Genomic DNA, 25,769 nt, shown 5'->3' with positions numbered 1-25,769 from the left:
AGAATAAATGGATCTTCAAGAGAAAAACAGATGCTGATGGTAATATTACTGTCTATAAAGCTCGACTTGTCGCAAAGGGTTTCCGACAAATTCAAGGAGTTGACTACGATGAGACTTTCTCACCTGTAGCGAAGCTAAAATCTGTGAGGATTTTGTTAGCAATAGCTGCATTTTTCGATTATGAGATTTGGCAGATGGATGTCAAAACGGCGTTCCTTAATGGAGACATTGAGGAAGAGTTGTATATGGTACAACCCAAAGGTTTTGTCGATCCTAAAAATGCTGACAAAGTATGCAAACTTCAACGTTCAATCTATGGACTGAAGCAAGCATCAAGAAGTTGGAACCGACGCTTTGATAAGGTGATCAAAGACTTCGGGTTTATACAGTGTCATGGAGAGGCCTGTATTTACAAGAAAGTGAGTGGGAGCTCTGTAGCATTCCTGATATTATATGTAGATGACATATTATTGATCGGGAATGATATAGAACTATTAAGCAGTGTTAAAGGTTATTTGAATAATAGTTTTTCAATGAAAGACCTTGGTGAAGCATCGTATATATTAGGCATCAAGATTTATAGAGATAGATCAAGATGCCTAATAGGGCTATCACAGAGTACATATCTGGACAAGATTCTAAAGAAGTTTAGAATGGACGAAAGTAAGAAAGGGTTCTTACCTATGTTACCAGGCAAAGTCTTGAGTAAGACTCAAGGACCGGCTACGGCAGAAGAAAGAGAAAGGATGAGTAAAATCCCCTATGCCTCGGCAGTAGGATCTATCATGTATGCCATGCTATGTACTAGACCGGATATAGCACATGCTGTTAGTTTGACTAGCAGATATCAAAGTGATCCAGGAATGGAACACTGGACAGCGGTCAAGAATATCCTGAAGTACTTGAAAAGAACTAAGGATATGTTTCTTTGTTATGGAGGTGACCAAGAGCTCGTTGTAAGTGGTTACACCGATGCAAGTTGGAACACTGATCCTGATGACTCTAAGTCACAATCTGGGTACGTGTTTATATTGAATGGTGCTGCAGTAAGCTGGGCAAGCTCGAAGCAGTGCACGGTGGCGAAGTCTTCAACAGACTCAGAGTACATAGCGGCTTCAGAGGCTTCATCAGAAGCGGTATGGATGAAGAGGTTCATTGTAGAGCTCGGTGTGGTTCCTAGTGCATTGGACCCATTAATCATTTACTGTGATATCATGGGTGCCATCGCCAATGCACAAGAGCCAAGGTCACACAAGAGGCTGAAGCATATCAAGCTGCGTTACCACTCGATTCGCGAATACATCGAAGATGGAGAAGTAAAGATTTGCAAAGTACACACTGATCTGAATGTAGCAGATCCGTTGACTAAAGCTCTCCCTAGGGCAAAGCATGACCAACACCAGAATGCCATGGGTGTTAGGTATATTACAATGTAATCTAGATTATTGACTCTAGTGCAAGTGGGAGACTGAAGGAGATATGCCCTAGAGGCAATAATAAAGTGGTTATTATTTATATCTTTATGTTTATGATAAATGTTTATATATCATGCTATAATTGTATTAACAGAAACATTAGTACATGTGTGATATGTAGACAACAAGAAGTCCCTAGTATGCCTCTTAAACTAGCTTGTTGATTAATGGATGATTAGTTTCATAATCATGAACATTGGATGTTATTAATAACAAGGTTATATCATTATATGAATGATGTAATGGACACACCCAATTAAGCGTAGCAGAAGATCTCGTCATTAAGTTATTTGCTATAAGCTTTCAATACATAGTTACCTAGTCCTTATGACCATGAGATCATGTAAATCACTTATACCGGAAAGGTACTTTGATTACACCAAACACCACTGCGTAAATGGGTGGCTATAAAGGTGGGATTAAGTATCCGGAAAGTATGAGTTGAGGCATATGGATCAACAGTGGGATTTGTCCATCCCGATGACGGATAGATATACTCTGGGCCCTCTCGGTGGAATGTCGTCTAATGTCTTGCAAGCATATGAATGAGTTCATAAGAGACCACATACCACGGTACGAGTAAAGAGTACTTGTCAGGAGACGAGGTTGAACAAGGTATAGAGTGATACCGAAGATCAAACCTCGGACAAGTAAAATATCGCGTGACAAAGGGAATTGGTATTATATGTGAATGGTTCATTCGATCACTAAAGTCATCGTTGAATATGTGGGAGCCATTATGGATCTCCAGATCCCGCTATTGGTTATTGGTCGGAGTGAGTACTCAACCATGTCCGCATAGTTCACGAACCGTAGCGTGACACACTTAAAGTTGGATGTTGAAATGGTAGAACTTGAATATGGAATGGAGTTCGAATATTTGTTCGGAGTCCCGGATGAGATCCCGGACATCACGAGGAGTTCCGGAATGGTCCGGAGAATAAGATTCATATATAGGATGTCATTTTATGTGAATTAAAATGTCACGGAAGGTTCTATGGAAGGTTCTAGAAGGTTCTAGAAAAGTCCGGAAGAAACCACCAAGGAAGGTGGAGTCCACATGGGACTCCACCTCCATGGCCGGCCAACCCTAGTGGGGGAGGAGTCCCAAGTGGACTCCCCCTTAGGGGGCCGGCCACCCCCCCATATGGGAGGTGGAACTCCCACCTCTAGTGGGAGTCCTAGCTTGGCTAGGTTTCCCCTCCATATGGAAGGTTTTGGTTTCGGGTCTTATTCGAAGACTTGGAGTCCAACACTTGGGGTTCCACCTATATAATGAGGGGCCAAGGGAGGGGGCCGGCCACCCCAAGACCACAAGCTGGCCGCCCCATTGAAGTGGCCGGCCACCCCCTCCCAAACCCTAGCCGCCCCCTCTCCTCCATATCTTCCGCGTAGCTTTAGCGAAGCTCCACCGGAGTTCTCCACCGCCACCGACACCACGCCGTCGTGCTGTCGGATTCAAGAGGAGCTACTACTTCCGCTGCCCGCTGGAACGGGAGGTGGACGTCGTCTTCATCAACAACCAAACGTGTGACCGAGTACGGAGGTGCTGCCCGTTCGTGGCGCCGGATTCGATCGTGATCAAGATCTTCTACGCGCTTTTGCAAGCGGCAAGTGAACGTCTACCGCAGCAACAAGAGCCTCCTCTTGTAGGCTTTGGAATCTCTTCAAGGGTGAGACTCGATACCCCCTCGTTGCTACCGTCTTCTAGATTGCATCTTGGCTTGGATTGCGTGTTCGCGGTAGGAAATTTTTTGTTTTCTATGCAACGTTATCCTACAAAAACATGCCTACATAATTAATAGACTTGATGTTCTGTCTTAATGCTATTTCAATCCTATCAATTGCCCAACTGTAATTTGTTCACCCAACACTTGTTACTTGTTATTTGAGAGTTACCACTAGTGTAGATAGCTGGGAACCCCGGTCCATCTCTTATCATCATATACTCGTTCTATATGCCATTGTAAGTAGTATCAACTATTTTCTGGTGCCATTGCCTCTGTGTTACTGTTACTGCTGCTGTGTTACTGTTACTATTACTCTCATATTACTGCTGCTTTCGCATCACCCCTGTTACTAGTGCTTTTCCAGGTGCAGCTGAATTGACAACTCAGTTGTTAAGGCTTATAAGTATTCTTTACCTCCCCTTGTGTCGAATCAATAAATTTGGGTTTTACTTCCCTCGAAGACTGTTGCTATCCCCTATACTTGTGGGTTATCAAGACTATTTTCTGGCGCCGTTGCCGGGGAGGCATAGCTCTACTCATAAGTTCACCTGGGGAGTACACTCTACCTCTCTCTCTGTTTTTATTTTGTTTTGCTTAGTTTACTTCTGTCTAGTTTATTTGTGCTTAGTTTATTTCTGTCTAGTATTATTTTGCTTAGTTTACTTTTGTCTAGTTTGTTTTTGTCTTGTTTTATTTTTCTTATATACCCAAAAATCCATAAAAATTTGAAAAATCGAAAAATTAAAAACTGTTGTTATGGGAGAACCCACAACCTATTTGGAGCTTATTGAAATATATATGAATTATAGAGAATCAAGAACGGGTAAAGTCATGAGTGTTGTGATAGAAAAATTGAATACAATTGCTAAAATCTTGCTTAAACGCCATGATATAAACTGTGGCTCTAAAGAGGATACTAAACATCTGAAATTCCAATGTGGCTTTAGTGAAGAAGTTTTAATTAAGAACTATAATTGGAATAGCTATATTCATTTTTGGTTCGAAGAGGTAGAACAATTTGTCTTATTTATGGGAGCTTCTGAGATCGAATCCTTCATGTCTAAAAAATATGAAACTTGTGTTGTTTGTAAGGACCTTAAAGATTATGTCTCTTCTATCCTTAATTTTTGCATAGAAAGTTACAGTGATAATCCTTATATCATTGATTATAAAGAGAGACTCATTAATGCACAAGAATGCACTCACAATTTGCAGGAACCTGTGAAAGAAGAAATTGATGAACCTGAAAGCTCATTGGATGAAAAAGAGGAGGAAATTGATGAACCTGAAAGCTCATTGGATGAAAAAGAGGAGGAGAGTGATGAACAAAAGGAGGAAGAATGGATTAGCTACCCATGCCAACCTTCTAATGAGAGTAACTCTTTATCTCTTACACTATTTGATTGTCCTCCATGCTTACCAAAGGAGGATGAGTGTTATGTTCCTGTGGATTCTCTTGCAATATTCCCTATGAGTAAAACTTGTGAGAATAATTATGCTACTGTTATCTATGATAATCCATGCTATTTTGATAAATCTTATGATAATGCTTTGTTTGTGTCTGATATCGAAATGCATGGTACTAAAGAGTTTTGCTTAGCAAATGTTTATGATAAAGCTCTAGATGATGGTCCTATGATACTTGATAATATTAATTATACCACTAATGAAAATGGGATTGGAAAAGTCTTGACTTCATCTAGTAGTCTCATATCTTTTGAGATTGATCAATCATCTTGTTATATTATTGATGAAAGTGGGTTTGAAAGTTTTAATCCTACTATTTTTGAGCTTGATAAAAATTATGTGTTTGTAGATCATGAAAAGCATGCTGTATGTGATAGTTATATTGTTGAGTTTGTTCATGAAGCTACTGAAAATTATTATGAGAGAGGAAAATATGGTTGTAGAAATATTCATGGTACTAAAGCACCTCTCTACATGCTGAAAATTTTGAAGTTACTCGTGTTTTATCTTCCTATGCTTGTCACTTTGTTCTTCATGAATTTATTTGTGTACAAGATTCCTATGAATAGGAAGTGGGTTAGACTTAAATGTGTTTTGAACTTGCTTTTTGATGCTCTCTTTTGCTTCAACTCTCATCCTTATGTGAGCATCATTAAAATTGCTGAGCCCATCTTAATGGCTATAAAGAAAGCACTTCTTGGGAGATAACCCATGTCTTTATTTTGCTACTGTTTTGTTGTGTCTTGGAAGTTGTTACTACTGTATAAACCTCTCCTTATCTTTATTTTATTGCATTATTGTGCCAAGTAAAGTCTCTAATAGAAGGTTGATGCTAGATTTGGATTTCTGCGCAGAAACAGATTTCTATCTGTCACGAATTTGAGTAGGTCTCTCTGTAGGAAACTCAGAAAAATCTGCCAATTTTCATGCGTGTTCCTCAGATATGTACGCAACTTTCATTAGTTTTGAGTTTTCTAATTTGAGCACGGAAGTACCTCTTAAAAATTCGTCTTTACTGGCTGTTCTGTTTTGACAGATTCTGTCTCTATTTTTTTTGCATTGTCTCTTGTGGACTTTAAGTAAGTCTTTCTAGACGTGGAGAGCTGTAGCTAATGTTTTATTGAGTTCTTGCAATGTGTCACTACAGGACCAAAGTGGATTAAAGTTTTTTGAGTACTAACCCCTCTAATGAAGTTTATGAGAAGTTTGGTGTGGCAGAAGTTTTCAAGGGTCAAGAGAGGAGGATGATATATGATCAAGAAGAGTGAAAAGTATAAGCTTGGGGATGCCCCCGTGGTTCATCCCTGCATATTTCAAGAAGACTCAAGCATCTAAGCTTGGGGATGCCCAAGGCATCCCCTTCTTCATCAATAACTTATCAGGTCACTTCTAGTGAAACTATATTTTTATTCAGTCACATTATATGTGCTTTACTTGGAGCGTCTATTTATTTTTATTTTTGTTTGTGTTTGAATAAATTCGGATCCTAGCAATCCTTGTATGGGAGAGAGACACGCTCCGCTTTTTCATAAGAACACTGGTGTTCTTAGCTTTATTTTAATGTTCATGGCGGAGTTGAAAACCGCAGCACTTGTTGTTATTTGGTTGGAAACAGAAAATGCTTCATATTGTCTTGAATAATTTGATACTTGGCAATTGTTTTGAGCTCTCAAGTAGATCATGTTTAAGCTCATGCACCATGTAGTTTAAACCTATTAGTGGAGAACTACCGTAGAGCTTGTTGAAATTTGGTTTGCGTGATTGGTCTCTCTAAGGTCTAGATATTTTCTGGTAAAAGTGTTTGAGCAACAAGGAAGATAGTGTAGAGTCTTATAATGCTTGCAATTTGTTCTTATGTAAGTTTTGATGTACCGGTTCATACTTGTGTTTGCTTCAAACAACCTTGCTATCCAAAGCCTTGTACTGAGAGGGAATGCTTCTCGTGCATCCAAAACCTTGAGCCAAAACCTATGCTATGTGTGTCCACCATATCTACCTACTATGTGGTATTTCCTGCCATTCCAAGTAAATACTTCATGCGCTACCTTTAAACAATTCAAAAGCTATTATCTCTTATTTGTGTCAATGTTTTATAGCTCATGAGGAAGTATGTAGTGTTTATCTTTCGATCTTCTCATTTACTTCTGACAGACTTTCACCAATGGACTAGTGGCTCATCCGCTTATCCAATAATTTTGCAAAAAGAGCTGGCAATAGGGTTCCCAGCCCCGATTAATTAACTTGCATTAATAATTCTCTTCACATGTTTTGCCTTGATTCATCAGTAAGCAACTTAATTTTGCAAATAGACACTCCTCCATGGTATGTGAATGTTGGAAGGCACCCGAGGATTCGGTTAGCCATGGCTTGTGTAAGCAAAAGGTTGGGAGGAGTGTCATCAATAATGAAACTAAAATACATGTGTAAACAAAAGAGAAGAGGGATGATCTACCTTGCTGGTAGAGATAACGTCCTTCATGGGAGCCGCTCTTGAAAGTCTGGTTGATAAGGTAGTTAGAGTACCCGCTACCATTCATTGACAACAACAAACACCTCTCAAAATTTTACTTTTATGCTCTCTATATGATTTCAAAACTTGAAAAGCTCTAGCACATGATTTAATCCCTGCTTCCCTCTGCGAAGGGCCTTTATTTTACTTTATGTTGAGTCAGTTTACCTACTTCTTCCCATCTTAGAAGCAAACACTTGTGTCAACTGTGCATTGATTCTTACATGCTTGCTTATTGCACTTATTATATCACTTTGTGTTGACAATTATCCATGAGATATGCATGTTGAAGTTGAAAGCAATTGCTGAAACTTAAATCTTCCTTTGTGTTGCTTCAAACCTCTTATTAAGAATTTATTGCTTTACGAGTTAACTCTTATGCAAGACTTTTTGATACTTGTCTTGAAAGTACTATTCATGAAAAGTTTTGCTATATGTTATCTATTTGTTAGCAAACTATAGATCATTGCCTTGAGTCACTTCATTCATCTCATATGCTTTACAATAGTATGATCAAGATTATGTAAGTAGCATGTCACTACAGAAATTATTCTTTTTATCGTTTACCTACTCGAGGGCGAGTAGGAACTAAGCTTGGGGATGCTTGATACGCCTCCAACGTATCTATAATTTCTGATGTTCCATGCTAGTTTTATGACAATACCTACATGTTTTGCTCACACTTTATAATGATTTTATGCATTTTCCGGAACTAACCTATTAACAAGATGCCGAAGTGCCAGTTCCTGTTTTCTGCTGTTTTTGGTTCCAGAAAGGCTGTTCGGGCAATATTCTCGGAATTCGATGAAACAAAAGCCAAACATCTTATTTCACCGAGACGGACCAGAACACCGAAGGGGACCTGGAGAGGAGGCCCAAGGCCCCCACACCATAAGGCGGCGCGGGTGGCCCCCTGGCCGCGCCAGCCTATGGGGTGGGCCCCCCAGGCACCCCCTTGCGCCGCCTCTTCGCCTATAAAGTCCCTCGCGACCTAAAAACCCGAGACCAAGTGACGAAACTCCAGAAAGACTCCAGGGGCGCCGCCGCCATCGCGAAACTCCGTTTCGGGGGACAGAATCTCTGTTCCGGCACGCCGCCGGGACGGGGAAGTGCCCCCGGAAGCCTTCTCCATCGACGCCACCGCCTCCATCATGCTCCGTGAGTAGTTTCCCCATGGACTACGGGTTCTAGCTGTAGCTAGTTGGTACTCTATCTCCCATGTACTTCAATACAATGATCTCATGAGCTGCCTTACATGATTGAGATTCATCTGATGTAATCGGTGTTGTGTTTGTTGGGATTCGATGAATTGTTACATTATGATCAGTCTATCTATATAAGTTTGTGAAGTTATTGTTGCTGCAATCTTGTTGTGTTTAATGCTTGTCACTAGTGCACGAGTGGCATGATCTTAGATTTGAGCTCTATAATTATTGCTTAGATTGTATCTACAAGTTGTTTGCACATGTCTATGTCCGGAACCCGAGGCCCCAGAGTGACAGTAACTGGGATAACTGGAGGGGAAGGCGTAGGTATGAGGATCACATGTTTTCACCAAGTGTTAATGCTTTGCTCCGGTGCTCTATTAAAAGGAGTACCTTAATTACCAGTAGATTCCCTAGAGGCCCGGCTGCCACCGGCTGGTAGGACAAAAGATGTTATGCAAGTTTCTCATTACGAGCACGTATGACTATATATGGAAAACATGCCTACATAATTAATAGACTTGATGTTCTGTCTTAATGCTATTTCAATCCTATCAATTGCCCAACTGTAATTTGTTCACCCAACACTTGTTACTTGTTATTTGAGAGTTACCACTAGTGTAGATAGCTGGGAACCCCGGTCCATCTCTTATCATCATATACTCGTTCTATATGTCATTGGAAGTAGTATCAACTATTTTCTGGTGCCATTACCTACGTATTCTTATTCTTCTGTGTTACTGTTACTATTGCTCTCATATTACTGCTGCTTTCACATCACCCCTGTTACTAGTGCTTTTCCAGGTGCAGCTGAATTGACAACACAGTTGTTAAGGCTTATAAGTATTCTTTACCTCCCCTTGTGTCGAATCAATAAATTTGGGTTTTATTTCCCTCGAAGACTGTTGCGATCCCCTATACTTGTGGGTTATCAGCGGCAAATGCGTCCGGACGGTGCAGGCCTGCAAGGCAGTTCTTCCGCGTGGGAAGAAGATGTGGAAGGGAAAAAGATTCTTTTTGTTCAGGAATATGCTTTTTCAAAGTATGATTATAGAAGATCTGTTATACAGTCCAACTTTTTGTGACAAAAATTGCGGATGCAGCATACCCCATCCGTGTTATGCGGTAGAGCCGGATGGGTATCTGCTAAGGATGCTCTTAGAGCATATCCTGTAAATGGCCTAAAACTGTGAAGTAACCATCACTTATTAGTTTTCGTTAGGTTTCTCGAGCTGTTATGATCATGTAAAAGTAGACCACCAGGTTTTTTTAAGGGGTTCGAAAGCAATCCTGCCCGAATTGTGTATTCACGGGTTGGGCGGCCGAATCGAGCCCAACGTCTATCCACACGGGGGAGATGGCACACTAAAATTTCTCAATCCCCACGCGCGCACCTTTTTCTTCTAGGCTTCCACTTTCCATCGGGCTATCGGCACCGCCGCATCCCGCCATTGTTATCACCCACCTAGGCCCTTCCTTGCCATCCGTGAGTGCCCCTGCACTCTGCCACGTCAACGGTAGGTGGAATCTCGCAGGTGGACATCATATTGTTCCGCTGGGGAAGATTCCAATGCTGACCACGATGGATGCGACACAAAGATTGGTTCGGTCGCGCCTAGTACGTACGTAGGTGGCTGGATTCGACCTCATCGGAGCTCCTCGTGCCCCACCGCTCGTTGGCGCTGCCCAAATCGGCCGCATCGACCCCGCAGACGGTAAGATTTGTTCAGAATGTATTCTTTGAGTTTGTCCGCTCGAGCGTGATTTGATTGGTCTGGGAATTGTTGTAGATGTCTTCTTCATTGAGCTATGAGTTCCTTTTTGAGGACTCCTCTTCTTCGGACGATTCGAACCTAGAAGAACCGCTCAATGACGAAGACACCGAGCACATGATCCTCATCCTCGCCGCGAAGGAGCTACAAGATAGAGCCAAGATCAACTGGCGGCGGGATCTATGGCTGGCCGCGTTTGCACCCGTGGAACCGAGCATTCGGGCACGCCGTATTGATACAAGACTACTTCGCCGACGTACCAACATACCCGCCTCATCTTTTTCTTAGAAGGTAGCGGATGCACCGTTATTGTTCGTCGACATAGTCAAAGCTTGCGAGGCCAATTCTCGCTATTTTACTCGCCGGAGAAATGGGGTTTAGCCCTTATCAAAAAAACTCGGCGGCTATGTGAGTGATCGCATATGGTGTCCCCGCGGATTATACCAATAAGTATCTTCGCATCATTCAAGATGTTCGGATATTTGCCAAGGTGATGATCCAAGTGTTTGGTCTCGTGTATCTTTGATCTCCAAATAAGGAAGATACACAAAAATGATGGCGATGAACGAGAAGAGAGGTTGGCTGAGAATGCTAGGGGGTGTAAATTGTATGCATTAGAGGTGGAAGAATTGCCCGAAGGCATGGCATCAACAATATTGCTGCAAAAGAAGAGATGCCACCAATGTGGTTGAGGCCGTGACATCGGAGGACTTGGTTTATTTGGCATTGCTTCTTTGGATGGCCGGGATCAGTCAATGACATCAATGTCCAGCATAGGTTTCATTTGTTTGCTAGATTAACTAGTGGGGATGCTCGGGCTTGCAACTACAAAGTCAATGGGCCTCACTACAACATCGGCTACTACCTTTCCAATGACATCTATCCGACTTGGGCAACATTTGTGAAGATCATCCAAAACCCCGAAACAAAGAAACAAGCTCAGCTTACCAAGGCACAAGAAGCACACCAAAAGGACATTGAAAGAGCTTTTGGTGTTTTGCAAGCTCGGTTGCAATTGTCTAGGTCCAGCTCGCATTTTGGAAAAAAAAACCCTAAAGAACATCATGACATGTATGATTCTTCACAACATGATAAAGATGAAAGAGAGGTACACTTGGAGTTCTTCTATGACAACGTTGGCAACCATGTGCAACCACAAAGAAATCCCGATCTCATTCAAGCATTTATTGAGACGCATCGACAAAATGAAGATTCAGCCACACACAGTCACACACCCGGCTCAACCTTGATCTCATAGAGCACCAGTGGCAGCCACATGACAGTGATTGATGCATTTCATTTATTTTATCACATTTCATTCATTTCCTATGTATTTGTGTAAGGAAAATAATCATTTGCTTAGAAACATTAGTTATTTGAACAATTATTTGATTTGAACTATTGTTGTAATGTGATTTGCTTAATATTGTAATTTGGATGATCATTACATGTTGTTATGTTCAAAAGATTTATTTATTTTGTTGAGTATGCTGCCATATTTAGGAAATTACATATATAGTTAGGGGGTGTAAATTGTATGCATTAGAGGTGGAAGAATTGCCCGAAGGCATGGCATGAACAGTATTGCTGCAAAAGCAGAGATGCCACCAATGTGGTTGATGCCATGACATCCGAGGACTTTTGGATTTGGCATTGCTTCTTTGGATGGTCGGAATCAGTCAATGACATCAATGTCTTGCATAGGTTTCATTTGTTTGCTAGATTAACTAGTGAGGATGCTCGGGCTTGCAACTACAAAGTCAATGGGCCTCACTACACCATGGGCTACTACCTTACCGACAACATCTATCTGACTTGGGCAACATTTATGAAGATCATCCAAAACCCCCAAACAAAGAAACAAGCTCAGCTTGCCAAGGCACAAGAAGCACTCCGAAAGGACATTGGCATAGCTTTTGGTGTTTTGCAAGCTCGGTTTGCAATTGTCTGGTTCAACTCGTTTTTGGGAAAAAAAACCCTAAAGAACATCATGACATGTATGATTCCTCACAACATGATAAATATGAGAGAGTGTTACACTTAGAGTTCTTCTATGACAATGTTGGCAGCCATGTGCAACCACAAAGAAACCCCGGTCTCATTCAAGCATTTATTGAGACGCATCGACAAACTGAAGATTCAGCCACACACAGTCACACACCTGGCTCAACCTTGATCTCATAGAGCACCAGTGGCAGCTACATGGCAGTGATTGATGCATTTCATTTTATTTTATCACATTTTGTTCATTTCCTATGTATTTGTGTAAGGAAAATAATTATTTGCTTAGAAACATTCGTTATATGAACCATTATTTGATTTGAACTATTGTTGTAATGTGATTTGCCTAATATTATAATTTGGACGATCATTACATGTTGTTATGTTCAAAAGATTCATTTATTTTGTTGAGTATGCTGCCATATTTAGGAAATTACATATATAGGGTTTTTCTTGTCAAGTTCGCTCGCGCCGACCAGATCTCGTATAGGGGAACAATTTTATGTGTCACTTTACAGGATCTGATCGCCACAGCCCGCACGCGCCTAGATTTAGTATTTACCGCACTCTCTAGTGGCGCGTGGATGGGGCTTGCCTGCGCCGCACCTATGCGCCCATCCGTGCGCCCGTGCCTTTAGTTAAGCATCGTAAGGTTAGTTTTCCTTTTCCTCCCACTCGTTTTTTCCTAGGTAAAGAAAATCCTAAATACTCTTGTAATACATGTCTTGCCGTAATTCTCCGTAAGTGGCCATACGGGCATGCGGCCGGCTGTGATGGTCGGCGACGTCTTCCGCGACGCCGTGGTGCAGAATGTCAACAGATGGTGACGGCCAGCGACGTCCTTGGCATGGTCCTTGGTCGTCCGCATCGCGTTTATAGGTCGAGATTTGTAGGATCTGCTAGAGTTGCTCTTGTCAGCTATAGCGATCACTCGTATATCAATGCATTCGTTGACGCAGTTCAGTTCATTTAAATCAGTAACTATTTGAGAACTGAGCAAATTAACGTTGCACCATCTAAGTAGCGAAATGTTGCGATCACAACAGACACATCTGACTGAAATTGCAATGATCAAACACCGTACAAACTGCAAATCCCAAAACAGGCGCCAAATCTCTACCCTCCAACAACAGCAACTACTAGCTAGGTTGGCGCCTGAAGTCTGAACGCAACATACCAAGTACAGATCAAATTTGATAGGCTTAACTTATGCCCCTTAATAAAACAGGAAAAAGAAGAAATACAACCCTAACAAAGAGACCCCGAGTAGCATGATCAGCAGTAGGTAGCATTAAACTGGTGATGTGAAACAGAAGGTGGAAGTCAATGCCGAACCATCCCCCCTTGCATAGTGGTGGCACATTTTCACCGCGAGTTGAAACTTGCAAAAATCTAATCCTCGCTGGTATGAGCACCACATGGCAAGCAGAGAATGAGGTGCGTTCTTGACTCCCCATCGATGAAAGAAATCTCCAAAATCTTGCTACTCCTGCAGACGGAGATTCATTCATACTAGGCGCTAAGATATGCTGCATATTATGTGAAGCTTGAGAAAGTAGTAGGCAGACGATCGAGTGTACCTTGCAAGCACGTACATGACTGAAGTGGCTACTGCGGATTGCTGGCCGTGTCCCTGCAGACGGCGGCCTTGATGCGCTCCACGGTGCAGGCGATGAGGCTATTCACGGTGGCGACGGAGCCCAGCGAGAGCTTCGCCGTCGGGACGGAGTCCACCAGTATCTGGAACGCCACCGTCAGGAGGGAGCCCCCGCCCCCCGTCGAGTTTTCAGGCCCCTGGGTTGCTGACGGCGGCGGCCCGTCGGGCAGGATGGCGAAGCCCGACGGCAGGAGCGCCACGTAGTCCGGGTCGCCGCCGTTGAGTACCACGTTCATGGCCACAATGTCCACCGGCGCGTACACGACGTAGGACCCCGACGCATCCGTGCAGCTCTCCTGCAGGATCAGCATGTTGCTCTGGTTCGAGTTGGCGCTCTGCAACACAAGATGAATCGTCAGATTGATGCATGAAGTGCCGATTCTTGTAGCGCTAGATTTGGGCGTCACAGATTACGTTGACACGAAGGAGGGAGACGCAGTTGCCGTGGTCGCGGCCGTTGGCGATGTGAGCCATTTCCTGGACGACGCCGCCGTTGGACAGAATGTCCCACTGCAAATAATTCAGATCGTCAACAATTACGAGTTTTCGTTGGGGACAAAGGAAAGCAGTAGCTGACAGCCGCCGGTGAAGAAGTAGAACGCACCTCGCTGCGTGACGTCTCGTCGCGGAGGAAGTCGAAGACGGTGCTGGGCGTGACGGGGAGCCAAAATGAGGTGGCGGCGTTGAGCACGATCCCCGGCGGCCTCCCAGGGTCGTCGACGCTCTTCCTGGTCATGACGCGCACGTCCTCGGCGCCACTGCCTGACAGGGTTGTCCACTGGTGCGCCACGGACGCCGTCACGCCGCCGCAGAAGCTCGCCACCATCCGCTCCGCCAGCTTTAGCATGCTCTTCCGCCCCTCCACGCTTGTGATCACTGCATGCATATTTGTGAGCGTCCAGCCTTATGCATCTTAAGCACTGCGATGGGACAGGATGTGCAAGTACCGCCGAGATCGCCGTTGGGGACGTTGCTGGCCATGGCGCTGGCGAGGCGCTCGCACTGCCGGCTCAGCGTGCCGACCCACCGCCTCGCGCCGAACGCCAAGCCGGAGTTCACCAGAGGCTTGTAGATGTTGTGCACCGACCTGTCGTCCACTTCCACATGCTCTACCCATGTCACCTATATGTACATACACGTACCCAAACAATTAAAAACTGAACCCAAACATGTATCTATCCTACTACTCCAATCTACAGTCAACAATTCAATTCAGCGTCGATCACATTTGTTGACAGAGCACGAACCTTTGAGTAGCCGTTGGGCAATTCTTGGATAATGCAGCCGGAAGGCCTGCGCCGGCATTTCACGACTGGGCTCTGGCGCAGGCTGTCCAGGGAGACGTCGACCACGGCCCACGACCCGTCGGGATTGTGCTTGCAGTACCTCACGAAGTAGCTCTCCCGCGTTGGCACCAATGGCGACGGCACTTGGAACTCCATTGACATCTGAAGATTGAAGATAGATCGTTGTCATTGTAAAGTATACACATGATTATGCCATCGACAAATTTCAATTGCAGTGGAGTATCCATGGCTTCTTCTGCAAACGCACCACTTGCAATGCACCGTCGTAGTTCCCTGCCACGCCGGTGGACAGCACCTCGTGCGTAGAAGCTCGGGACACGATGCTCGAGAACACCGTCGCGAATTGATTCTGCCACGGTGCAGATGAATATTCAAAACTTATGTCAGGGAATTTCATCAGAAATTTGGCTGGGAATTGCAATCTTGTTAATGTTAAGTTGTGAATGACTGACCACGTCCATGAGGATCTCGACGAGGCTGCCATGGGTCATGATCACGACGGCGCAGCCACGGGAAGCTTCCGGCTTGAGTCCGTACTGCCTTGGACCGAGCCCCCTCGGGAACACGCGGCCGTACTCCTCCTCGTCCAGCACCTCGGCCGCAACCGGGATGCCGTCGCCCGGGCGTGCGCTCCAGAGCGGGTCGTCGAGCCGCGCCATCTGGATGAGCTCGTCCATGGCGGCTACGGCCAGCTCGATGATCATGGGCTTGTCGACGTCGATGATCTGGCCACCGCCTCGGGACACGCTCCTCAGCATGTCGCCCCCGAACATGTCCCCGCCGCCGCCGTAGGCTCCGACTAGGTCGAGCGGGGATCGCGCAGCGACGGCCGCGAGTGAGCCGGAGAGCATCCCCGCCGGGAGAAAGGGGGATGACACCATAGGCTTCCCGACGTGCTTGGCCGCGATGCCAGATATCCTGTCGATCTCGTCGCGGAGGCGGGCGTTGTCGACGCGGAGGTGGTGCTCGTCGAAGGACATCTCGCCTAGCGCGGCCGGCCCGCCGCAGCTGGGGCAGGACGCGCTGCTCAGTGCCTCCTTGTACCGCATATTCTCCGCGCGGAGCTTGTCGTTGTCGGCGCGCAGCTGCGAGTTCTCGTGCTTCTCGTGTTGGTTCTGCACACCACATGCATCCACCATTATTAGAATTTAACTGAAACTGCAACCATATTCAATGGTTCCTCTTATATGTTTGAGACCATGCCATATCACAACAGCTACTTGCCTTCATCTGTGTGCGCTTGTTCTGGAACCAGAACTTGACCTGCAACGGCTCCAGGCTCAGCTCCCGGCTCAGCTCCTTCCGTTGCTTGTCGTCCGGATGAGGGCACTCCTTAAAGAACCTACACAAATTAATCCACAAACATCAATGCTCTTACATGTTACAGAAGAATTTAATTACATGATGAACTCTGCCAAAACGAACGCAACTGTTTTAAACTCATAGGACAAAAATGTTTATGCATGCGTGCTGGATCGGTCATGGGAGGCTTACGCTTCGAGCTCTTGGATCTGGTGTTGTGTGTGGCGGTGGTACCGCTTCTTCTTGCGGGGACGCTGGTTGGGATCCTGCTCGTCGTCCTCCTCGCCAGAGCCGCCGCCACCACCACCACCGTCGACGTTCTCGCTGCACGACTTGCTCTCGAGCTCGTCAGGCGCCAGCAGCGCATCGGAGGTGCCCCGGCTATGAAGCATGTGGTCGGCGCTGCCGCTGTCCACCGCTGCCGCCGTCGTCATGGTTGCCGGGATCTGCTCGAAGAGTTGCTGCTGGATTAGTGCTTGATGCAGATGGTGGCTGTCCAGCAAGTCAGCCTGCATTTACAGTTGAGTAGGAAGTTTTCATCAATTACAATTTACAGGTTGATGACAAGAATTTCTTGCTTCAGATATTCAGAAGCACCCCAACAGGCAACTACGAACCAGAAATTGGAGTAGCAAAAACTATGAGGAAAGGTCCTACTAAACAAAATGGAAAGTTTTGCTTCCGTTTCTGCTAACAAAAAGGTAAAGCACTGCTCGTTTTCCATTACATATATAGTAAGCACTAGTAGCTTTCATATTCGGTATCCTCAAATGGCCAATTACTTGGAAATATTCATACTGTTTAACACCTCTAATTATCATCAGAAAAAAGGAAGGATATGAGAAGAACAAGAACAAAATAAGCCAAAAGAGCAGCAACAAGCTGCACAGACCCTAAAACTAATTAAACACAGATCGACGCGGAATTAATTTGTACATTCAAAAGATCTTTTAAAGCATGCACAGCAGTATACCTGAGTCAGACCCAGTGCGGCTGCCGACCCATACGCCACGCTGCTTCGGCCGATCATCGGCGGCAGGCGTCTGGCCGGCGTCATGGGCCGGAACCGGATTGCCTAGCTCCCAAACCCTAGCTGCTTGTTCACCTGCACGGCTCTAGCTAGTTCCTTCCATTTGTACCGGTCAAGAATTAGCTTGCACTGCACGGCATGTCACGGCAGCAGATCTAGGGCAAGCGGACGCAGAAGCTACGACGACGACCTAGCTACTCAAGAACTCAGCGAGAGGCAAGCAGATCGGTCGCAAGATCTAAAGAAAAGCGATCTGCAATTCTCTGATCTCCCTCTCCTTGTGAGCAGCTAGCTTGCTACTTCCTGCATGATATCGCATGCATGCAGGAAGCTGCAGGGAGGAGCTAGCGTGCGCTACAGGGAAAGACACAGAGATCTTTGAGGAGAGGAGGAGGAAGAAGCCGCCATGGGAGGAAGAGGAGAAGGAGAAAGGGGAACGGCGGATGGGAGAGAATTCCGATCGATGGGAGAGGAGTTATTGCTGGGGCAGTGATGGTGAGGGCGAATGCAAGAGCATTTATTGAGAGAGGGTGCAGCGTTATTGCTCAGGCTCAGAGACTACAGCGAGGGAGAGAGAGATAACATTTCCCGTAGGAAGAAAACGTACGCGGTGAGCGGAGGATACAAGTCACGAGTAGCATTCGGACACGATTGAGTAGACTGGCACACTGTTTATTCACTGCGTCGCCAAATGTCAAACGTAATTTTTTATCAGTTATAAAAACTACCCGTTCACAAGAGCGATAGCGCTAGTATTACTATGTGTTTTTTTTCTATTGTTGTGTGATCAAATTTGAATATAACGTTAATTTGAGAAGTTGCTTTTTTGTTTTGGCATGAGAAAGTAGGTAGCACAAACTTTTAGGGGACATAAATTATGAATATCTATGATGCCAAATCATGTCAATAGTTTCACCATGAAATATGTTTTCATAATTTATTTATGTAATACTGGGGATGTTTATATTTCTGATATATATTAGGTCAAGTTTAGTAAGTTCTAAGTTTTGTCAAAATTTATATTTCTTAATCATTAGTAGAACGGGAAGTAATAGTAAACCACGGCATTCTTGATCGTGTAAGAGCAATGATCTTGTTTGCTTAAGGCTGGCCATAGTGCTAGTATTATTTTAGGTAGTATCATGCCTACAAAAATGCTGATATGGCATCTAATTAAGGAGGAGAGATATGATTACAGTAACATAGGTGGATACTGTATCATAGTGCACGTTACGAGAAAAGTTAATGCTAAATAGATCTTGTACACATATTTGTGTTGGACTTCTATAAAACAATAAATTTAGAAGATTATGATACTACTCTATAATACCACCCACTATAGAGATAATATCATAGACAAATATTATATGCATGATACTACTATATGATACAATGCATTATGACCACCCTAATCTTATCACTCCTCCTTAATTAGATGTCATATGAGCATTTTTGTGGGCCTAAGATGCATGATACTAGCTAAGATACTAGCACTATGGTCAGCCTTAGACTAGTCACAATGGGAAGTATCATAGAATAGTATCATACATATGATACTAGTTTATGATACAACACCTCTAATGCATAGTATCATGAATTAGTATCATAGTGTCATTCTATTTAATGTTTTGTAGAATCTCAATGCAAATATGTGTACATGATGTGTTTGACACTAAAATTTATAGTTTTACGTGCTATGATACTGTATCTACCTATGATACTACTCTCACCTCTCTCCTCATTAATTGATGTGCCACATAAGATTTTTACCTACATGGCATGCATGATACTATCTATGATACTCCCATTGTGGCTAGTCTTAGAATAACATGCATCACTAATTAGTGAAATCTATGCGTGTATACTAGGCAGAGTGCGCTTAATTTATGTGTATTAATTAGCTCATTAGCCAGCCCCATAAATATTGCCACCAACTCAACCAATAGTTAAACATAGTATCATATAGTAGTATCATGCATATGATACTTGTCTATGATACTATCACTATAGTGGGTGGTAATATAGAGTAGTATCATAATCTTCTAAATTTATTATTTTGTAGAATCCCAATACAAATATGTGCACAAGATCTATTTAGCATTAACTTTTCTCGTACCGTGCGCTACAGTATCCACCTATGTTACTCAAATATTACTCACAATGAGAGTATCATAGCTAGTATCATGTACTACATGCATGCAAAAAGTTGATGTGTCACATCAATTAATGATGAAAGAGATGATATTGGTATCATAGGTAGATACCGTATCATAGCACGTAGACTAGAAAAATTAATACCAAACAAATCTTGTACACACTTTTGTATTGAGATTATACAAATCATTAAATACATGACATATGATACTACTATATGATACTATGCATTGTGGAGATAGTATCGTACACTAGTATCATATGCATGATACTAGTATATGATACTCCCAGTAGAAGTAGTGATGTATGTTAGACTAATCACAGTGGAAGTAACTTCACTAGTAACTAAGTGTTCAACTCATTAAATTTTCTTATGTGACAGTGAGTTAATGAGGATAGAGAAAGATAGAGTAACATCACACTTTTCCAAGATACAATGAGTCTATAAGCTAATTAATGAAGACGATACTCCCTCCTTCCCATTTTATGTTGTGCATAATTTTCTGTGCAAATCAAACTGTGCAAACTTTCACCAAGAATATAGATAATAATACAAAGATCTACCATGTCAAATGCATATAATATGAAAATATATTTCATAAGAATTCTAAAAATACTATTATTTTGTTGTATATGTTTATATTTTTATCAATATAGATGATTAAACTTTAAGAAGTTTGATTTTGACCAAAACTCATATGCAACATGGTTTGGGCAGGAGGGAGTACTATTTTGATGTTACTAACCACTATAAAAGCAGTAACATAGAGTGGTAACATGTGCATGTTACTCTATGTTACTTCCCACTATGACTTGTCTTAAGGAACAACCTCTATAATGCACCATCTCTTACGGCGTATCTAAATTTAATGATTTTATCCTCATGCATGCACGTGATTGGACTAGCACTACATTTTGCTTGGAGGTTTTACTGGTTTGATGTTTTATAGATAGGCCAAACCTTTTATATTATTTTTCTTACTCAATGCCTGGACTAAGATGTTTCTATGCCTAATGTTGTAGATCTCGTTGTCTTGATTCCAACAAGCCCAAGATCATCGAAATCGAAGTCTGGATGGTCGCATTTTTGGCGTCTGGCTCGGCATGTCGAGTGCTGCTGCCGGGTAGGTCGACAACCGGCTCGACAGGGCCGGGTCCACTGCCGGGTGGCTCGATTTTTCCCCCAAACGGTCATATTTTAACGGGCTATGAAAGGGGTCTTCTTCCCCATTTATCTTAGGGTTCATAGGCACATTTTTTTACCACTATTATTGACCTTTTTGAGCTTCCTCCCCCTCCCATTCCTCTCATGATTCTTGCATATTATTAAGGGATTTGGAAGAGTAGATTGTTGGAATCTAGAACCTCCACCACTGTTTTCCTGCTGCGTCGCTTTTTCCTGCCGCACACAACCGCCAGACGTGCACGCGCTCGAATCCATGGTTCATCGTTTCACACATTGAGTCAGGCACGCTCGCAGACACGCGCTGCTTCCCTGCCGTCCGACCTGCACGTCCCCATGCAGTTGCTACATCGTTTCACGCGTGGAGTGATACGTCTCAAACGTATCTATAATTTCTTATGTTCCATGCTAGTTATATGACAATACTCACATGTTTTATATACACTTTACATCATTTTTATGCATTTTCTGGCACTAACCTATTAACAAGATGCCGAAGCGCCAGTTCCTGTTTTCTGCTGTTTTTGGTTTCAGAAATCCTACACAGGAAATATTCTCGGAATTGGACGAAACAAAAGCCCACGGTCTTATTTTGCACGAAGCCTTCCAGAAGTCCAAAGAGGAGACAAAGAGGGGTGACGAGGCGACCACACCCTAGGGGGGCACGGCCCCACCCCTAGGCGCGCCGCCCTATGGGGTGGGCCCCTCGAGCGTCCCCCGACTCTGCCCCTTCGCCTATATATTCTCTCTGTTGCAAAAACCCTAGTACCGAGAGCCACGATACGAGAAAAGTTACTGAGACGCCGCCGCCGCCAATCCCATCTCGGGGGGATTCAGGAGATCGCCTCCGGCACTATCGTCGTGGTGAACAGACAGATGCCATAGGATGGCTTAAGTTGGGGCCGAGTTGGACGCTAGAGGATTCGGGGGAGGGTTTTTGGATTAGATTGGATGAACTTCCGGGTGCTTTCCTCAAGAACTTGGCCTAAGCCAGAGGTAGAAGAAGAGAGACACAAGGAAGAACTCTGCTCTAGATCTTTCTCTTCATTGATTTCAACAGGATACATGTTTGTGCTTACAAGATAGCTCCTAAACTCTACGTACCCGCGATGGGGGTGTGCCCCCTCTCCTTATATAGGGGAGAGGGTGGCTTACAGGGGAAGAAACCCTAATGGCATCTTTGAACAGACAAATTACTTTACAAAGTTACTTTATAAAGCTACTTTAATCACAGGTGACGCCGGTATCTTCTTTAATCGGGGAGTCCTACGTCCTCCGGTTGCTTTTGGCGTCACCTTCTTCTTTGGCGTCAGGGCTTCGTTTAATGCTACTTTGCTTAGGTCATCCTTGTCCTCTAGCTCCTGAGAGAATCTTTGACCAGTCCTGTCGATGTGCTACAGTGCACTTCTAACCGGCAGCCCGGTGTCTTCTTAGCCCATACCGGTATGCCTCTCTTTGGGGATACCGGTATAGACTTACTTAGCCGCACGCTTAACTTTGTCCTCCGGAATGAATATCAAACCGGTATCTTGATGGCTCAAACCATCCGGTTTGGCATGCCTTTGGCATACCGGGGGTCATCCCCCCGACATTAGTCCCCGAAGCTGGTATAGTCCGGTGGATTTTATCCGACGGGCTATGCTAGGTTCCTACTTCACAAGGTACCGGTTTGATCTTTCCGACACCCTGTTCGACGTTGCCGGCCTCTTTGCCTTAGCTTTTTTCCGTTAGCTTCCGGATTCATCCGGCATCTTTGTCGAATTCACACCTTCCTTTCTTTACAAAGTGTTTCCGGTGTCTTTTCCTCCGGTATCATTGACATTAAATCCCTCCTCGGCGAAGTCGAGAATTTCTCGGGTACAGTGCCTGTCAGTGACATGCGCACTGTGGGCCACTTCCCTTCGGCTTCCGCGCCAGCATTTATGGCACCGCACCGGATCCCTGCTGCCGTTCCGGATCCATGTGGCTTTCCTGTGGCCTGTTATTTTCCGCGCGTGTATCATCGCGCCACGTGGCGTCCCACGAGCCGAACCGTCGCGGCCCAGCGGTTGCCGGCCCACTAACTCCTTCTCCTATAAAGGGGGGAGCGGTTCCTTCTTCCTCCTTTCTTCGCACTCTCTACTCCCTCGCGCGCACAGAGCTCTTAGCCCTCTTGCGCCCTCGCCGTCTCCGTTCGCCACCAGAGCCTCACCGTCCGGTGATCCTCCGCCGCTGCTTCGCCAAGCCTCGCCAAGCTTCGCTGCGCGGAGATTCATCGCAGTGCGCCCGCTGCTGCCGCGCCGTTCGTCCTCCGGCGACCTCGTTTCTCCTTCTTCGCCGCCGGACTTCCTCAACGACCGTGAGCTCGCCGCGCCGCCGGCGACCTTCTCCTTCAGCTTCTCCGCCGCCTCAGGTTAGGCTCGAAACGCATTTACCCCTCTTTTCTTTGCTTTCCAGATCTTGGGCCGGTAGGGTATTTACTTCCCCTTTTCTTTTGCTTTTTTCTCTTGCTCGTAGATCTTCGCACAAGGGTAGATCTTGGGAAACTTGTTTTTCGGTAGAACCCGACATCTTTCAAACTCGTATGTCTAGCGAGGATATTCTTTCCGAGTCACCCTCTGGTAGCCATCAGGTTGAATCCTCCGACGGACTCTCAGCTGAGATTGCCCAGATGGAAGCCGACACCGGCAAAGACCAAGAGGCCGGCAGCTCCAGCCAAGCTCCCGGAGTAAACTTATCCGGCGTCACCCGCGGGGCCTGGATAGGCTCCGACGTAAATCAACACGAGATCGACTGGTTCTACCGGTCTAGAAGGATACCGGAAGGAGTATCCTGCCGGCTTCCAGGCAACGAGATCGAGCCGGTACTTGAACCCGGTGAGTTTGTTGTCTTTCTCGCTCACTTCGAGCGCGGCTTCGGCCTCCCTGCCTCTGACTTTTTCCGCCAATTTTTGGATTTCTACCAACTTCAGCCTCACCACCTTCCCGACAATGCCGTTTTTTATCTTTCTTGTTATGCTACTTTCATGGAGGCATACATCGGTGTCCGTCCCACTCGCAAGACCTTCGCTCGCTTCTTCTCCCTTAGAATCAACTCCGTCCAGGGCAAGGAAATTCCCAGGCCCAAACCCCCCGTACAATGCGGGTCTTGCATCATCGGCTCCCGCCATGGGAGCCCCTTTTTTAAGTTTTCCGGTCTCGAATCTTGCCGGTTATGGCAAGGGACCTTCTTCTATGTGAAGAACACCGGCGCCCCAGATCTTATTAATCTACCAGTTTTCAACCCGGCGCCGCCCGCAAAGGTCAATTGGAGCTACTTCCCCGGAACGAATCACATTGAGACGAACCGGGTCGTACGCTTCATGGAGAAGCTGATGAAAGAAACCAACATCTGCTCCGACGATATTATTCTCACTTTTATCTCACGCCGGGTACTTCCCCTCAAGCGGCGGGCTCACAAGATGAGCGAAATGTATGGCCCTGGCGATCCCACCAAGATCACCGGCCTTCCTCTAAGCAAAGAGGACATAGTTCTTAAGGCAAGGCAGATCTGCCAGACAGCTATGCCTATGGACTGGGAGTGGGGCTTCGTGCCTCTTAGCTCCACCAACCCTCCAACCGAAGAAGTAAGAAATTGCGTAACCCGGGTTGCTATAGTGGTAACTTGTTGTGTTGTGGCTAACTGTCTTTCTGTTTCTTTTCAGGCTAAGCAGCGCTTCCCCCGGATCACTTCGGATCAGCGAGGCCCCTGCCGGAAGCGCCCCCTGGACAAGGTTGACCCAGATCCTTACGTCCATTGGACGGATCTCAAGATGGGCCGCACGCACACCCCGCGCCCCGGTAACCTCTCGTCTGAAGCTCCTGGCCCCAGTGATGATCTCACTGTACTTGAGGTAGTTTTCTCTTCCGGTCTCTTATGCTTTATTGTCATTTTCCTTCTGTAGATGCTCCCTCAGCTGGCCCTCAACCACAGGTTCATGAGCGCGTGGTTCCTCTGCAGGCCGAGGTTGGCCAGGAGTTCTTGGACAAGCTCGCCTCCGAGGGCAAGAAGAACAAGGCCCCGACACCTGATGCCGGTTCAAGCCAGGCCCCTCCCGCCAAACGCCCCCGGACGGAAGTCCTTGGAGGGAAGGAAGTGATCCGGCTTCCCGAACATCACCTCTACCGCGACACCGCCCGCAAGCTGGGCATCCAGGAGGCCGAGTTGCGCCCCACCCCCACCGTCTTCCATGGCATCCTGCCAGGCCACTGCTGCCAGCCGATCGGCCGGATCACGCTGGAGGTGATGTTCGGGAAGCCGGATCACTTCCGCACCGAGAAGGTCGAGTTCGAGGTGGTGGACCTCGTCAGCCCCTACCAAGCGCTCCTAGGCAGGCCGGCCCTGACCAAGTTCATGGCGGTGCCCCACTATGGGTACCTGAAGATGAAGCTACCTGGCCCAAAGGGGGTCATCACCGTAGCCGGCGACTACCGCCGCTCCATGGACTGCGCCACGTAGAGCTCCAAGATGGCCCAAACGCTGGTCATCGCCACCGAGAAGCAGCTCATCCACGACGCCGTCGCCCTGGCTAAGGCCGCGCAGGCGGACATGCCGGCTGTAGGCAACCCGGCTGGGACGACTCACTTCCAGCCGGCCGACAACACCAAGAAGATCCTGCTCGACCCGGCGCAGCCGGACAAGTACGTCACCATCGGTGCCGGCTTGAGCAGCAAATAGGAAGGCGAGCTCACCAGCTTCCTCCGTGAGAATCGGGACATCTTTGCATGGTCTCCAAGGGACATGCCGGGTGTGCCGAGGGAGTTAGCTGAGCACCACCTCCACGTCAGGCCTGAAGCCAAGCCGGTGAAGCAGCCCCTCAGGCGCTTCGCCGAAGAACGAAAGAAGGCCATCGGTGAAGAAATCGCCCGGCTCCTAGCAGCCGGCTTCATCATGGTAGTGCTGCACCCGGACTGGCTGGCGAACCCGGTCCTGGTTTTGAAGAAGAACGGCTCCTGGCGC

General features: G+C 45.7%; 1 protein-coding gene across 1 annotated transcript; it reads right to left on the bottom strand.

Annotated features, from left to right (window-relative positions):
- Window positions 1-13,190: 13,190 nt before the first annotated feature.
- Window positions 13,191-17,967, bottom strand: LOC127314675 (homeobox-leucine zipper protein ROC1). Its single transcript, XM_051345182.2, has 11 exons — window positions 17,399-17,967; window positions 16,618-16,934; window positions 16,348-16,465; window positions 15,576-16,238; window positions 15,371-15,472; window positions 15,064-15,264; window positions 14,764-14,938; window positions 14,421-14,692; window positions 14,231-14,326; window positions 13,740-14,151; window positions 13,191-13,648 (listed from the first exon to the last, which is right to left on the bottom strand). Exons 1-10 carry the CDS (start codon window positions 17,480-17,482, stop codon window positions 13,768-13,770), a joined length of 2,412 nt encoding a protein of 803 aa, XP_051201142.1. The 5' UTR covers window positions 17,483-17,967; the 3' UTR covers window positions 13,191-13,648; window positions 13,740-13,767.
- Between the last annotated feature and the right edge of the window lie 7,802 nt (window positions 17,968-25,769).

Source organism: Lolium perenne, chromosome 7 (assembly GCF_019359855.2).
Source record: "Lolium perenne isolate Kyuss_39 chromosome 7, Kyuss_2.0, whole genome shotgun sequence".
NCBI lineage: Eukaryota > Viridiplantae > Streptophyta > Magnoliopsida > Poales > Poaceae > Lolium > Lolium perenne.
This window is presented reverse-complemented; position numbering and strand designations above follow the sequence as displayed.

What these genes read in the sequence shown, in the direction of transcription:
- LOC127314675 (XM_051345182.2), bottom strand. Translation starts at nt 17,482, where the DNA reads ATGACGCCGGCCAGACGCCTGCCGCCGATGATCGGCCGAAGCAGCGTG. An exon ending in CCGCACTGGGTCTGACTCAG is followed by an intron (nt 16,935 to 17,398) that starts GTATACTGCTGT and finishes CTGTAAATGCAG; the next exon opens with GCTGACTTGCTGGACAGCCA. An exon ending in TCTCCCTCCTTCGTGTCAAC is followed by an intron (nt 14,152 to 14,230) that starts GTAATCTGTGAC and finishes CTTGTGTTGCAG; the next exon opens with AGCGCCAACTCGAACCAGAG.